The sequence below is a fragment of the Oryzias latipes genome, chromosome 21 (assembly GCF_053564925.1).
Source record: "Oryzias latipes strain Hd-rR chromosome 21, Olatipes_Hd-rR_3.1".
In the NCBI taxonomy this organism is placed as follows: Eukaryota; Metazoa; Chordata; class Actinopteri; order Beloniformes; family Adrianichthyidae; genus Oryzias; species Oryzias latipes.
Genome location: NC_136257.1, coordinates 20893901 through 20908045, shown reverse-complemented (window position 1 = coordinate 20908045; position 14145 = coordinate 20893901). Strand labels below are relative to the sequence as shown.

At 41.4% G+C, this 14145-nt stretch overlaps 1 protein-coding gene across 3 annotated transcripts; it reads right to left on the bottom strand.

Annotated features, from left to right (window-relative positions):
* Positions 1–137: 137 nt before the first annotated feature.
* On the bottom strand, positions 138–12785 carry znf148 (zinc finger protein 148). Of its 3 annotated transcripts, none has more exons than XM_011489671.4 (7): positions 12656–12785; positions 9879–10264; positions 8064–8189; positions 7806–7929; positions 7601–7684; positions 5939–6057; positions 138–4728 (listed from the first exon to the last, which is right to left on the bottom strand). In XM_011489671.4, the coding sequence occupies exons 2-7, from the start codon at positions 10239–10241 to the stop codon at positions 3103–3105; spliced, it is 2442 nt and encodes an 813-aa protein (XP_011487973.1). In that variant the 5' UTR covers positions 10242–10264; positions 12656–12785; the 3' UTR covers positions 138–3102. The 3 variants fall into 3 exon arrangements, with proteins under 3 accessions (XP_011487973.1, XP_004081745.1, XP_011487972.1); XM_004081697.5 differs by lacking the exon at positions 12656–12785 and adding an exon at positions 11666–11764; XM_011489670.4 differs by lacking the exon at positions 12656–12785 and adding an exon at positions 11589–11728.
* Between the last annotated feature and the right edge of the window lie 1360 nt (positions 12786–14145).

Sequence of the window (14145 nt, the reverse complement as noted above, 5' to 3'; positions counted from 1 at the left end):
GCTTTAAACGTTACAAGTGATTACTATTTAATAAAAGCATAAAAATATGACTTTGTGGTAGAGGTCAATTTAGCAGAAAAGGTTCAAATGTAGCTAACTAATACTTTTATTTTTTTTGCTAGCACAACAGGAAACCATTTGAGCTCACAAATGTGAATAACTTTATTCATAAAGACATGACGCACAACAGAAACAATTTCAAATCAGATTGCTTACAAATCATATTAAATTGCAAAAAACAAATCATACAAGGTTACTTGACTGATTATTCAGCTACAATGAAAGCTGCACATTATTCATAAAACAGGTTCACTCCAAGAGACCAAACTTTAGATTATGCACCTGTAAATGTGAGATCTTGACTCAAATGACAGATTAATGGCGGTACATCGTGATTTACTGTACATATCAGTGCATTAAATGACAATGTTTCAAAAATAGCTTTTTATCAAAAAGTTCAGATCATTTTACAAACATTTTTTTTCCTCTAGCTTACACAAGGACACTTATGGCCATGAGACTAACAGTTACTAGAAAAAAAAAGAAATATATAGAAATGTTCATACTTAATCTGTTTTACACTTTTATTGATAAAGAAAAAGGGGAATATTATATAGCAGAATATCTCATCTGTGGTGTTCTTTTGAAACAAAATTATCCACACGATTAGGGACTTTTTGATTAAAAAAAAACAGTTTTAGGTGGTTTTCCTTTAAACGAACATAAATAAATACAGAATAGGGGCTTTCAGGAGTCAAATTCTAATTTTTGTTTCCGTTTACAGTTAAGTTGCTTATTTAGTTGCTCAAACGTACAAAAAGCAGAGAAATTAAATAGTCATTTTTTTGTTGTTTTTTTAAAAGAAATTTAGTTTTGATACAGCGCACAGGAGCTTGTCAGATTGTAACATCTCAAATGCTTAAGATGACAACTTTCTAGATATTCAGTAAAACAAAATTTACAACATATTTACAGCAGGATAAGTGTTTTTATTTATATTTTACATTCTAGAGGGAATGGTGGATGATGTAGAAGACAGGATGGGATAAATAACGTGGTGATGGTTGTCCCCGAATGTGTGGCGAGGGACGCAAACGCCGCTTTCAAACTGCATGTGATGGAGCTGATAAACGCACAAACAAGCGAGAAATCACCTGTTTTATCTACAAATGTAAAGCATTTATGATGGAAAAGACCTCACTCATCCTCCACTTGTGGTTTTGCAACTGCATGGTTTCGGAGAAAAAAGAAAAAAAAAAGGCCCGAAAGAAGACTGAATCCCATCAAATGGGTCACATAGCGGATGTGATTATAAACATATTAAAGAACAACAATTTAAATAGGATGTTCACCCAACAGTGCATAAGATACAACATATTTCTGTCTAAAACTTTAAAAAAGAAAAGATATTTAAATAAGTTTCCCTCTTTACAGTATATTGCAATGTGAATAGGTTGACAATTGCCTGTGATTGTGCAACATGGGATCCAAGCAGAGACAGAGTTTTTTTTTTTTAAAGAAAAAGAAAAAAACCACACACCTGCATCTGCAGGAATGATTGTGTGAGGAAGTGCTGAAATTCAAGCAAAAGAAAGAAAAGCAAAAGGCACAGAAGCAAAGTAAATCCAGGCTCCACGTTCTATATTTCAGCTGTCATTCCATCAGTTTCCTAAAAACCTGTGCAGCTTCACAACTACTAAGTACCTCGAACTGTGGCAGAAAAAGCCATGTGCATTCAAGTGATCAAACTATGGTTGGAGTTTCAGAATTCGAATCATTTTTATTCATTGATTAGTTCCACTTTAAACTTCTTCAACGGTTGCGATCATGCAGAGGATGTGCAAATTGTGCAGAAATTCATTCTGATTTTAAGAAGGAAATTAAGAATTATCCTGCCACTCTAACAAATGTGCAGCTCTTTGAAACAACTCAAATAAAAGAATTTTTTAAATAAAGTTTAAAACCACTGCCTTCACACGCATTAAAGACCCACTCCGACCATCTTTTGATCTATTATAAGGGTTCCCAGTGGTCTTGTAATGGCGATTTGCCGTTTTTAGCCAAATTCAAGACATTTTCTGTCATTTTCTAGGACATAAGGAAAAGCAGGACAGAGAAATTTGTCTCAGAGTTGTGGGCGGGGCTGCTGGCATGGAGTAAGCCTGCCCTCAATTCCCATCATCCTGCTAATTTACAACCCAGAGCTTACAATACTAACAATATCCAGCCGTACAGTTCTGAGCCAGATGTCAGCTCAGACGAGGAAAACAAAGACGTACATGAATCCGTCTGTCTGCAAGTGGAGGTATCAGAGCTTGTAGCCCGCTGATTGTACCTCTGGCATCCCTGCTCCTGATTCACAGCGATCTGAATAAAGAAATACAGTTTTGAACGCAATTTTCTCTATATTTGTCCTCGATCGCCGGAAAAATGCCTCAAGAACATGTTAAGAACATGCTATTCATCGGAGTGGGCCTCTAAGATTTGTAATAATGCTCAGATAATGCTCAAAATGTTTGAAAATTTCAAACCAAGAAACTCCATTTCACTTTTCTGTTACACAGATCCTGGAGACATCTCAGCCTTAAAGTGAAGAATGATTGTGCTATTGTTGTTGTGATGGTCTGCCTGAGGAGCCAGAGAAAGTAGAACTTCTTCAAAGAGTCTACTGTCCAAACAGGTTAAGAGCGAGGGGAGGTAGTAACAATATGAACAACAACAAAAAAAAGCATCTAGGAATCCAGCCTCGAGTTTTAAGTGGAAATATTGCAATATTGAAAGTGAATACGTTGGTTTTTGTTTTTACAGACAACAATGATAATTAACCAATGGCAGTAATATGAACGAATCTCTACATTAAACTTTGGTCATATAATCTCTAAGTGTACATTCCAGAAGAATTTCTTTAGTCACGAGGGAAATCCTAATTATAGTAGGATGTATTCGTCTATCAGGGTTATTGGATGAGGGCGTAAAGAAGCAGAACAGGATTTATTTTGCTTAAAGAAAAGAGTGACATGTTTGCAGAAGGACTAGTTTTGGCAAGAGGAAACAAAAAAGAGGTTGTAAAGTGCTGCTGATATGACCCCGTCCTCATTTCCTTCAGCCAAAAGATTCGCTGGTCGACACATCGGGGGAGGAGTTCAGTTGAGACCTGGTCTCGGTGACTCGGACTAAAGGAAACTCGGAGAAGTCTGTGCTGGGCCCTCGAACGCTTACTTGCCCGTTGGCGACAGTAAACTGCGAGGACGGTCCGGATCTTGAAGCGTGGAAATGCGATTTGAAGTTCTGATCAAAAGAGCTTATCTGGAACGTCTGCAGGATGCCCTGCGAGGAGTCGGACTTTTTAGAGGGCGAGACCTGGTCCAGGAAGTCGTCCTCAGACGGCGACACCGCAGAGGGAGTCGTGGTCTCGTCGCCTGAAAACGAAAAGGAGTGCTGGGAGTCTCCGACCAGCAATCCAAAGTGAGGTTTGTCCAACGTGGACCTCAGCGGGGAGCTTAACCCTGATTTAAACCTGCCGGGGGAGGGAAACTGCTTCTCTGTGGAGAACAGAGGCTGTCCAGCTAACGTGGGGTTTTCAGAGACCAAGCTAAGGCTCTGGCTGGTCAGGTAGCTGTCATTCTGACTCGTCCTCTCCAGCGCTTGCTGGAGAAACTTTGAATATTCTTGCAAGAGGCTGACTTTTTCGGTGGAAGCATGCGGCTGGACGCTGGAAGCCCCCAGGCTTTCCATGGGGCTGCTGTCTGAGACGTCAGAAGAATTTATAGATATGCTGGATGTTACCTCCGTGTCAGCCTCGCTAAAGGAAATGTCTGACTGCCCGTTAGCTTTGTTGGAGTAGTGGTCCAGTAGAGTCTGCAGGACCTCATCGGGGAGAACGTGCTTCTCGTGAGGTGCCTTCAGGTCTGCGTTGATTGGCTGCGGATCCAAAATGGTGGCAGGGACAGTTTCGTCGATGATGGTCGACACCACGGTTTGCGCGGTGGCAGGCTGGCAGGAGATGCTGCCGTAATCCCGGACGCTGTTGGTGCTGGCCGCCGCAGCTTGAAGGTAACGTTTCTTCTTCAGAAACTGCATCGCATCGTCGTAGTTGGTGCTGCTGGCTGCAGGTTTTGGGGGTCTCCCTTGGAGAGTTTCAACCGATTCCAGCTCCGTGTTGCCTTCCACGTCCAAGAGTCCTTGCTTTTCCACAATTTCAAAGGTGTATTGTGCCACCTTATCGTTTTCGTCAAAAGAAGACAAAGTGGGCAAGCAGGGAGGTGTCTGCTCGCCCAACTGCTTCAGAATCCTCTTTGGAACTTTTTTCAGCACTATTTTAGGCGGGGTGGCCTCCTCTGCGGACAGCGGTCCATCTTCGTGTTGCCCGGATGCTTCCTCAGGAGGCTCCACGCCGTAGCCTGCTATCACATACTCGTGTTTCACCTTAGAGGATCCAGAGCACAGCGATGGGCTTTTCCCTGGACTCCGTTCTTCCTTCTCCACCGCCTCCCCAACGTCAAACAGGTTGCCCGTCTGGGGAGCAAATGTGGAGGCGCCCGGATTCTTCTCCGCGCACTTTTGACGCTTCTTCTTGGGGAGGGAGCGCTCTTTGGGAAGAAGCGGTGAGCCCGGAGAGCCCGCTTCCCGCAAAAGTCCAACGTCAGCAGCGGCTTTGCTGGACTTCCTTTCTCTGTTTTCGTGGCACATCCGTCTGTGCTTCAAGACCCGGTCTGTCCTGGAGAAGTACTGTGAACACAAGACACAAAGCCCACACTTTAGCGTTACTCCAACCAGGGAAAAAAAACACTTCATCTGGAAACATTCTGCTTTTTTAGAACAGAAAGGTTTTTCTTTGAAACATCACTTTATCAGAACGGACATCTATTTAGTTTTATAAAGCAAACACATAGCTTTCTATCTAATTTTCTAGAGCTTGTCCGTCAAGTTTGAAGAACTTCAACACAATTTACTGTAGTTTTTAAATGATTGTACTTGCGCTTTCCTCCTTAATCCTACATTTTTTAGTTTGATTTTTCAAAGAAAGGTCAAATCCTGCCTTTTCAATCTAAAACTATTAATAGCAACTTAAACAAACACAAGTTTAAAAGGAAAAAAAATACAAAGTTGCTGTTTTTCACAAAATACAGCTTTCCTCTTTAACAAAACTGGTGGGGTCTGTTCCAAAATTGTAGAACCACACAGGAAATTTCTGTTTGCTAAAAAATAAAAAAAGGTAAGAATAATAATACCTAACCATCAATGTTGTTCTTACTATGCAAAGTTCCTAAAACTCCGGAAGTCTTCCAGTATTTTTCTGTATTGCGGAAAAGTAGTCCACTTTAAAAATGCTACATTTCTAGATTATAATAGTATTTTAGAATATTTATATTTCTCTCTGGCTGTGTATAATGTCAGCAGTAAAACTCAAAGAGAGAGCAATGAAATCATACCCATTTGTATTGGTAAAATAAAAATATAAATAAAAGTTTAATTTTAAAAATGATTAAGTCAAATCTATCCAGGCTCTGCTTCGACCAGATCAGGGTGTACCCCACTTTAGCTCAGCGGTAGCTAGAAAAGCAACTCAGCAAACTGTGACCCCAATAAGGAGTCGGCGGGTGGATGGATGGATGGAAGATCTATCCACACCATCATACAAATAAAATCTTTAAAAAAATAATAAAAATCATACAATGTGATTTTCTGGATTCTTTTTCTTGAATTCAGTCCTTCACAGATGTAGTGTAGTGTATCTTTGACAAACATTACAGACCTCTTTCAACTTGCAGAATCTCCAAGTACTCTTTTTGTTTGTTCCCCAGGAGGAACAGAATGTATATCTCACATACGTGTATGGGATAGATTGTTTTTGTGAACCTGCTTTAAGGCAGCCTTGTAAGTAAACATGAATCTGAACAGCTACAATTCCTCTAAAGCAGACAGAAGTTAGTGCTACCTGGTGGCAGTAATCACACTGGTACGGCTTCTCTCCACTGTGAGTCCTCTTGTGTCGCTCCATGTGATACTTCTGGATAAATCTCATTCCACACTCGTCACAGCGGAAAGGCTTCTCACCTTCCCAAAAGGACAAAAACAACAACAGCAACAGCTTTATTAAGACTAAAGTACCATAAATTCCGGACTATAAAACGCACCCGATTACAAGCCGCACCCGCCCATTTTCACGTGTTTAACCACTTTTGTACATACACAAGCCGCATCGTAGTGAAAGCCGCATGTGGTAAACCTGACAACTCACGTCCCGACTCCCAGCAAGGGTAAGGTTCATTACCACACTGTGGGAGGAGTCAGCTTTGCCTCTGGCTCATGCATGTGAATACGCCCAAATCTGCCAAACAGCATGGACCTCTATTCTGTTCACAAGTTCCTCAGTTATGGTTTATTTATTTATTTTTATTTTTTTTAGTTTTTTTTACTTATTGACAATCTAGGTATCACACATAAAATTACAAACAGTAACCATATAATCAACATTACATCCCTCAGTTATGATGAGGAAATTTACATCCGCGATCCCCCATTTCCCATGAGTCTTAGGGGCTAAAGGCGGGGCCAACGCCCGGCTCGTCACACTGTTGTACGTGTTTAAAAATGAGCAAGTAGCAGCAGTGCATGGAGGGGTGAACAGGAACAGCTCTCCTTCCGCTTGTGTCGCGGCAGCATTATGGTACTAACAGGGCTGGTTAAAAAAAAAAAAAAAAAAAGTAAAATAAAGCAGCGGCGACTGAAAAGCGCGCGCCTCAGTGCGGCGCGTGCGTCAGAAGTTCCGCGGACGCCTCTGAGCTCCGCGCTCGCCCCGCGCGCTCCCCTTCCTATCTTCTCACCTTTGGCCAGGGCGGCTACAGGGAGGAGGAAATCGTGTCTGTGCAGAGCAATCAGACTTAAAACTGTACGTTTTGTGGATGAGGGGCGGATGCGTTGTTACGTGTGGGAGCCATCAGACTGCCAGCGGCCCCGCAGCTCTATGTGAACGAGCAGCAGCCAGGAGAACATGTCTCCAGCTCACACGGAGGCTGTGAGCTTTTCAATGCAAAATTCCGGTCAGTCCTTAGAAACCGTACAAACGATTACGTGGATTTGTGTTTCCAGTCGTGTCCCGACAAAATAAAGGCTGATGTTATTCACACATGCGCTGTTCTCTCCGTCACGCAGCTGACCGGCTTTTCCAATCCCGTTGGTGATGGTGGATTTTTTCACGCTGCTTTTAACTTGAAAGCTGCATCATATTGTAGCGGCGATCACGTGCACGTTGGGTCTAACGGCACCAAAGGATTCTGGGATGCGGCCGGGCATGCGTGTTTCGTTTTTTGAACCATGACTGAAGTGTCTAAGACCTGAAGTGACAACCATGCTGTTTGGCTGCTTAGTGTGTTGAAAAACAAATGACTTGGGCTTGGTGTTAGATAAAGAATTCAAACCATTCACTGAATCCGAAAGTCCGCACATGGCGGCCACCAAGGAAATCCATAAATTAGCCGCGTCACTGAATAAGCCGCAGGGCTGTGAGCGCAGGAAAAAAGTAGCGGCTTATAGTCCGAGAATTACGGTAATAGATAGAATCCAGACAAATACCTAGGGTAACTGGTTTACCACTCACCTGTATGGATCTTCTCGTGTCTCTGCAGCAGGTATTTCTGAATGAACCGCATGTCACATTGGCTGCACTGAAAAGGCTTTTCCCCTTTTGAAGAAAAAAACAACAACATTACAGCACATACCAATTCAGAAGCTAATGGAAAAACAGTCCAAATGTCCCATTTGAAGGCTAGACATCAATAGAAGTGGATTGTGGTTCTTCGTACCCGTATGAATGAAGACGTGTCTCTGTAAGTGGTAGTTTGTTCGGAATGCAGCATTACAGTGAACACAAATGTGACACTTGGGGTTCTGTAGGCCCAGCAGTCCCTCCTCATTCATGTTGAGAATCTAACAAAAAGCAAAACAATATGGAAACACTTCAGGTTATGCTATTTGAGAAATTTACTGTGAATCACTAACGGCATTTCCAGCTATGTCGGTAAAAAAACAAACAAACATCTCAAGTAAAAGTGGCCTTGCACCTTTGCTGGTGAGCGCTGCTTCCTCTTTTTCTTCTTGGGAGAAACAATCAGGTCTTTAATAGCTTTTTGGTCCTTCTTTTTATGGGCAGCTGGGTCAGACAGCTTCAGTTCCTGCTTGATGTTCATCTGTAAAAAAACAAAAGAAAAGTTAGACCAGGAGATAGTCAAGAGATTTAATATGGCAGATGACCTACTTTAGGCGCCCTTCAGCCAGACGCCCGTTTTACACGGGTCTGGCAGGTGAAAATAGCCAGGTGGAGGAGAATCAAACAAAGCGAGGGCGCCTCGCTGAGGAGCTGCCTTTGGCGTAAGAGAACAGAGGGGAACCTGGGGTCCTAAAATAACTGTGATACAGAGATTAGGGCTGTGTCTTCTGCTGGAGCATTTGCAGATCTGTCCACTGATTTAATACGAGTGAAATCTTTGCTGGATTCTTATCAGTTTGCGGACGCTTGGAGACAACATTTTAGCAGCAGAAGTTAGGAGGCTTCAAGAAGCTCCTACTTGGTTTTAACTTTTTTACTCTTCAGATGAGCGGTTTTATTAACTTGTGTCTATTTTATAGTTTAAGCAAAAAAGTTTTTCATTCCCTTTAAAAAATGTAGAGACCTTTGTGTGTTTTGCAGTTTCTCTTACTCAGTAAGAGCAGAAAACAAAGATGGGTGTGAACGAAAGAAAGCAGACTGACAGTCAAGCTTTTCTACTGTTCTTGAACTTCTTAAGATCTAGCGTCCACACGTTTGGACGCCGTATTTCCACAGTAGTTCATTTGAATTACCGGTAACTGGGAGAGACACATTTAAAAAAAGCCTATCAGACAAAAGCTTAAGCCTTCAGAGGTTAAATAAAAATTTGATCAAAAAAATGTTTGTCCAAAAGTTGGAATATGCTAAAAAGCTAATAACCGGCTAAACATCTACTACATTTTGGGTCGTCTGGGCTAATGGAGGGTTGTAGACAGGTCGGTGGGACTGCATCTTAAAGGGTGTGTCTCAAGGGGCGCCGGAAAAAATAAAAAGGAACGTACCATTGTCGTGTGTTTGGCAATAGGTTTTTCTTTGTCAAATTAATATAAGTTCCACAGATTTATGATGCTGTTGTACAGTGTCCATATGCTGCACTCACAGTCGTTAGTAGGGTGTGCAACCTGGCTCCTTATGAATGCCGCACACACTGGGTGTGCACGTGACACGCAGGGACCCATAGGACGCCTGTAGGATGTCTACACCAACTACCCTCTGATTGTCTGATTTCTTCCAGGCAGGCTGCATGACTTATTACTTAAACAGCTCTAACGGTGTGTGCGGGGTTTGGGGCGGAGCTGCCACTCACCTATTCCCCCCTTATTTCCACTTCTGTGTTGTGTGCGTGTTCACTAGGACCTGTTGCCAGCTGCATGCTTGTAGAAAATAAAATGTTCATGAATGTTTTTGCTTTATGGGCTCACCAAAGTGTCTGTGATCTTAAAATTTCGTGCGGGACACCTGCGTGCCAAAGGAACAGCCTGTATCCAAACATAAGGGCAGTTGGGACTAAGGCATAAATCTTGTTGTAGGAAAAAGCTGACAAAAAAAAGGGCTTTGTGAAAATTGTACTGTTTTGTTCGATATTGGACTAAGATCATTTGAGAAAGAGAAACACTTGTCTAAAACGTAGCTCTAAGAAATCATCAATTCCAACAAAGACATCTACACAAACTGTTTCATGCTACTGATTATAATGCAGTTTGACAAACCGGAAGTCCTCAAGGCAAAAGAATAAATAAGAAACAAATAAAATACTATCAGAATCAGTATTTCACGAGCAAGAACTCACTGGCACATGCAGCAAGTACGGCAACTTATTGGTGAGCTTTAGTGGGAAATGCACTCCCACCTCGCCTCCTCCTCCTCCCTCCTCCTCCTCCTCCTCCTCTCCACCATTCTTTGTCCCCTCCTCCTGCATCATCAGCTGCTCGGGAGGAACAAGGTCATGAGTAACCAGAGAGTTTCCGGTCAAGTCCTCGTCATCGTCCTCGTCATCCTCGTCTTCGGCCAAGAGCGGGTGATTGGCCAGGGAGCGTTCCCCTAAGGTCATCACCACCAGCCCTCCACCGCCCAGGCTAACTCTGCTGCCTCCATCGATGCCCCCGCTCCCACACCTCAGCAGCATGCCCTCCAGCTTGTCCTCCGCATTCATCTTACATTGAGTACGTCTTGAGCCTACAGAGATGAGAAAATAAAAGCAATGTTTCCACATCAAAAACACTCATTTGGGATTTTTTCTGTTGGTTTGACACCAAGTATCAAGACCAAACTTAATTATTTATAATTACCAAACAATATGACAGTTGATAGAAATAAGACTGTAGTGAAAACCCTATTAAAAAAGCAAAAAAGTAAAGGGCAGGCTGTTAGAACAATGTCCAAGGAACCCCTGCAACCTAAATCTCTAAATTTCCCTTTTTCGTCCAACTTGCCACTAAAATGCATGTAAGCAGAAGTTAACTTCTCCAAAAACAATAATTGCACAATTTGCCATTTCAAATTTACACTGGACTAAAATTTCATGTCAAACAAATACAAAGATATCCATATCAAAATCATATTTGCTCAACTAATGTCCAAATTAACTTTGCACATCCCTAATCTTAACCTAAACTATTCACACTTTAGCTGTTAATCTACACAGGAGTTAAGATATTGCATTCTGTCTCATAATCACAGGCTAAAAGCTCTATCAGGGGAGTGTGACAGAAATTGTCTTAGCTACCGGTAGGAAAAAACACCAAATACATGTGAATAACAGATATAAAATCGACATAACAGAGAAATTTTAACTTTTATTCATAGTCTATGGCAACAAGATGAAAGTAATTCATCCAATTTGGACTAAAATAAAACAAATGTTGCTTATCAGTGGACAATAATATATATATATAACACAATTCTTTACTGTTACTGAAGCATGAAAAGAACACTGGCCTGATTTCAATGTCAAGGTTTTTTTTAAATATGTCCTTCTGCTTCTAGATATGTTCTATTGTTATTTGTTCTGTGCAGAAACAAATTAGGTTTTTTAAACGTTTTTAGCTACATGATTACATTTGTGTTTGTGATCCCACAAAAGAAAACTATGTCAACATTGTGTCAACTTTTTTGTAACTGGGTCAGCTCATCCTGCAATCTTATCTTACGAGATAAACAGTGTGAAGTGATGCAAATCCACTTCAGCAGCTCTTTTTGGCAAAAGAACGATTATTATGGCTAATATAGATTTAAGACAACATTAAAAGTTTTGTTGGGTAACTTGCATATTTTTTAAAAAACATTTTTGTCATCACGTTTACCAAATGATAACCTTGTGTGTATTTTTGCTTAATATTCACGACCGAGTTTCCATTTATTATTCGGAGTTCAGTGCTAGACCTCGACAACTAAATAATGTACGTTAGCAATGGCTCGAGCTTCACACCGAGCTAGCTAACGTAGCAGTTTGCTGACACTTTGATGTGTGGTTTCAAAGTAAAAGAAAACACAGACTGACCCGGTAGACACTGGCACTGGTAAAATATCTGTTACAGTGAAAAAAACACGCAAACATCCGGATGCAAACACACTCACTGTGTCACTGAGGTTATCTGCTTTGAGACTCTAGTTAGTCAACTAGCAAACCGCGCTTGTAAATTCTGATGTCGCATTAAAGGTAACTTCCGCTTCAAGAGAAATAGGAAGATGTCTCCAAAATAAAAGTGTTTTAACAAGTCTGTTAATTACTAGTTCGGTGCCAAAGAAAAATGACTGAAATATACAAATACGTACGTAAGTGTGGGGAAAAAAAACTGATTTATAATTTAAATTAAAATACAAAACTGCAACACAAATGTTTTTAAAAAAATACATTTCCCAACCTACAACTAAATTAAGCATAATCAACACATTTTGAGACATTAAATGATCACACAATATATGTGTTCTATTCACAGCGTGTGTGAATATAAATCACACAATAACATGTCAGGTGTTTAAAATAGAATTGAATGTAAAGGTGTAAACAATTTAATGTGTTATTTTGAACATTATCTCTTACATAGATGGACTATTCAATAAAATTAAATGGACTTTTAAAGCAAACAATATAATACGGAAGTGGACCACTAATTTAAAAAAAACGTTAACAATGCTTTTTTGCTTAGTCTGAGCCCAGTCTCAGTCTTACTTTGAATTTGTCTTACCGGAAGTTGTTCTGCGCATGTTAAATTTTGTGGCCTGCTTGAACCTGATTAGCTATCTAGCATCTACAAATATTACTTTTGTTGACATTTACTGTCAGTTTGGACCTATTATAAATAGCTGTTGTGTTCTTTCCTAAGTAGTAATATTGTAAATAAATTTTTACCTTTCATTAAATAACACGTAGCCAAAAACAGCGCTGTTGATTTACTGGTTTGCTCAAAACTTATTAGCATTGCTACCTGACACACCGCTAGCATCTTCAGCCTCCTATAGCCCTGCTAAAAGCTAAGCTGGGGACTCACTACCAAAAACAATAATTGCGTCTCAACGGCGCAAATGCAACACATGAACTATTGAAGCTACGATGTATTTTCTTACCTGCACGTTTTAGACTCGTCTATCTGTCATGACTGGTATGCAGGACTCCAGAGCAACAGCGGTGTGCAGAATAATAAAATTCCCCATTGCGTTTTTTTCTCCCAAGACATGGGAGATTCTATATCAGTAATTTGTCGCCATCTAGTGGTTGAAATTATAAACTGCAAGGGACCAAACCGATGCGCCCTATAACAGCACAGCCGCCTTGGCAGTCTGATGGTCAACCTTGGAGTTTGATATGCATGCCATTTCCCTCGAGTTTCTGTTTCATTTTAATTTATTTTTCCTTTAAAAAAATTGATAAAACACAAACAAAAACACACTTTGTTGGTAAACATCATGTTTTTTATTCTTTCCTTTCCACCAGATATTGCATTCACATCAAGCACATTGAGTACACGTTTTTCTTATCGTGAGACCACCACAGACTCAGACATCAAACTGCTTCATTCATAAACAAATCCCGATTCATTAATGACACACTTACATTATGAAGAGAAGCTGGAAATTATGCAAACAATTGTGAATTTTGAACATAAATTCCATCGATATCATTCATGCGTAAAAACGATATCTTATTACAAAATGCACGCTGCGTTCTGTCATGCCTGTTTTCTGTGGACCCTCATATTTATGCTCGTTTGAATGTCATCTGTTGCATAGACGCTCAGGGTGAGTTCTTGTTGACCAAAAGCGCAAAAAAACGTTATTTTTTTGTTGCTAAAATGTAGATTTTATTGGAATATTTTGACGGAAAATGCTCAGATTTGAACGTATTGATTGAAGAAATTCCGGTTTAGCTCCGCCGTAAAAACCTTTGCTGACATCGGATCATGATAATAATAAATTGAAAAAAAGTCTGTCATGCAGCCATCTCCCACCCGCACACGCTGCTGCAAAGAATACTAATCATCAACCTGTTTTCTGCCAAGTGCAGCAGCGCGATGCGCAACTTTGCCTTCAGTCATGGCGCGCGTGAGTTTCTTCTCTTTTCACCGCGGCTTTGCTGCGCTCTCACAGGAAAGCACCTTTGCCAAACAGCTGCAGTTTCTGCTCCCCGTGAACCCTCAGATTTATTAGGGTTGCCTTCGTGAGCAGCAGGCATCCCGCTGTACACTCTGTTGCCTCTATCAAGGGAAGCCCTCACGCGTTGCGCGCCTGACTCGTCGGGGCTACACTTTCGCGCACGGGTAGTGCATTTGCGTGCGCGCGCGTGTGTGTGTGTGTTTGTGTGTGCGTGCGTGTGTGTGTGTGTATGGCGGGTGACGAAGCCTGAGGCTCTGTCTTCAACAGTTGCCACCGAAGCGGCGGAGAGCACAGGAGCAGAGCAGGAGAGACCACAGACTGAAGACGCGGAGCCCCACGCCGCTCTGCCCGGCTCTGCTCCTGACATGCAGTCGCTCATATCTCCGGTGACCAAGGCCATCCTAGTAGCGCTCTTCATTTTCGCCATACTCCTCATTCTGTATGTGATCCTGTGGTACATATGC

Bases quoted from the DNA above. Each gene is read 5' to 3' on its own strand.
- znf148 (XM_011489671.4), bottom strand. From the start codon at position 10,241: ATGAATGCGGAGGACAAGCTGGAGGGCATGCTGCTGAGGTGTGGGAGC. The intron at 6,058-7,600 runs GTGAGTGGTAAA...CCTTTTGGGAAG, and splicing joins ACACGAGAAGATCCATACAG to GTGAGAAGCCTTTCCGCTGT. The intron at 4,729-5,938 runs GTAGCACTAACT...TTGTGTTCACAG, and splicing joins AGTGTGATTACTGCCACCAG to TACTTCTCCAGGACAGACCG.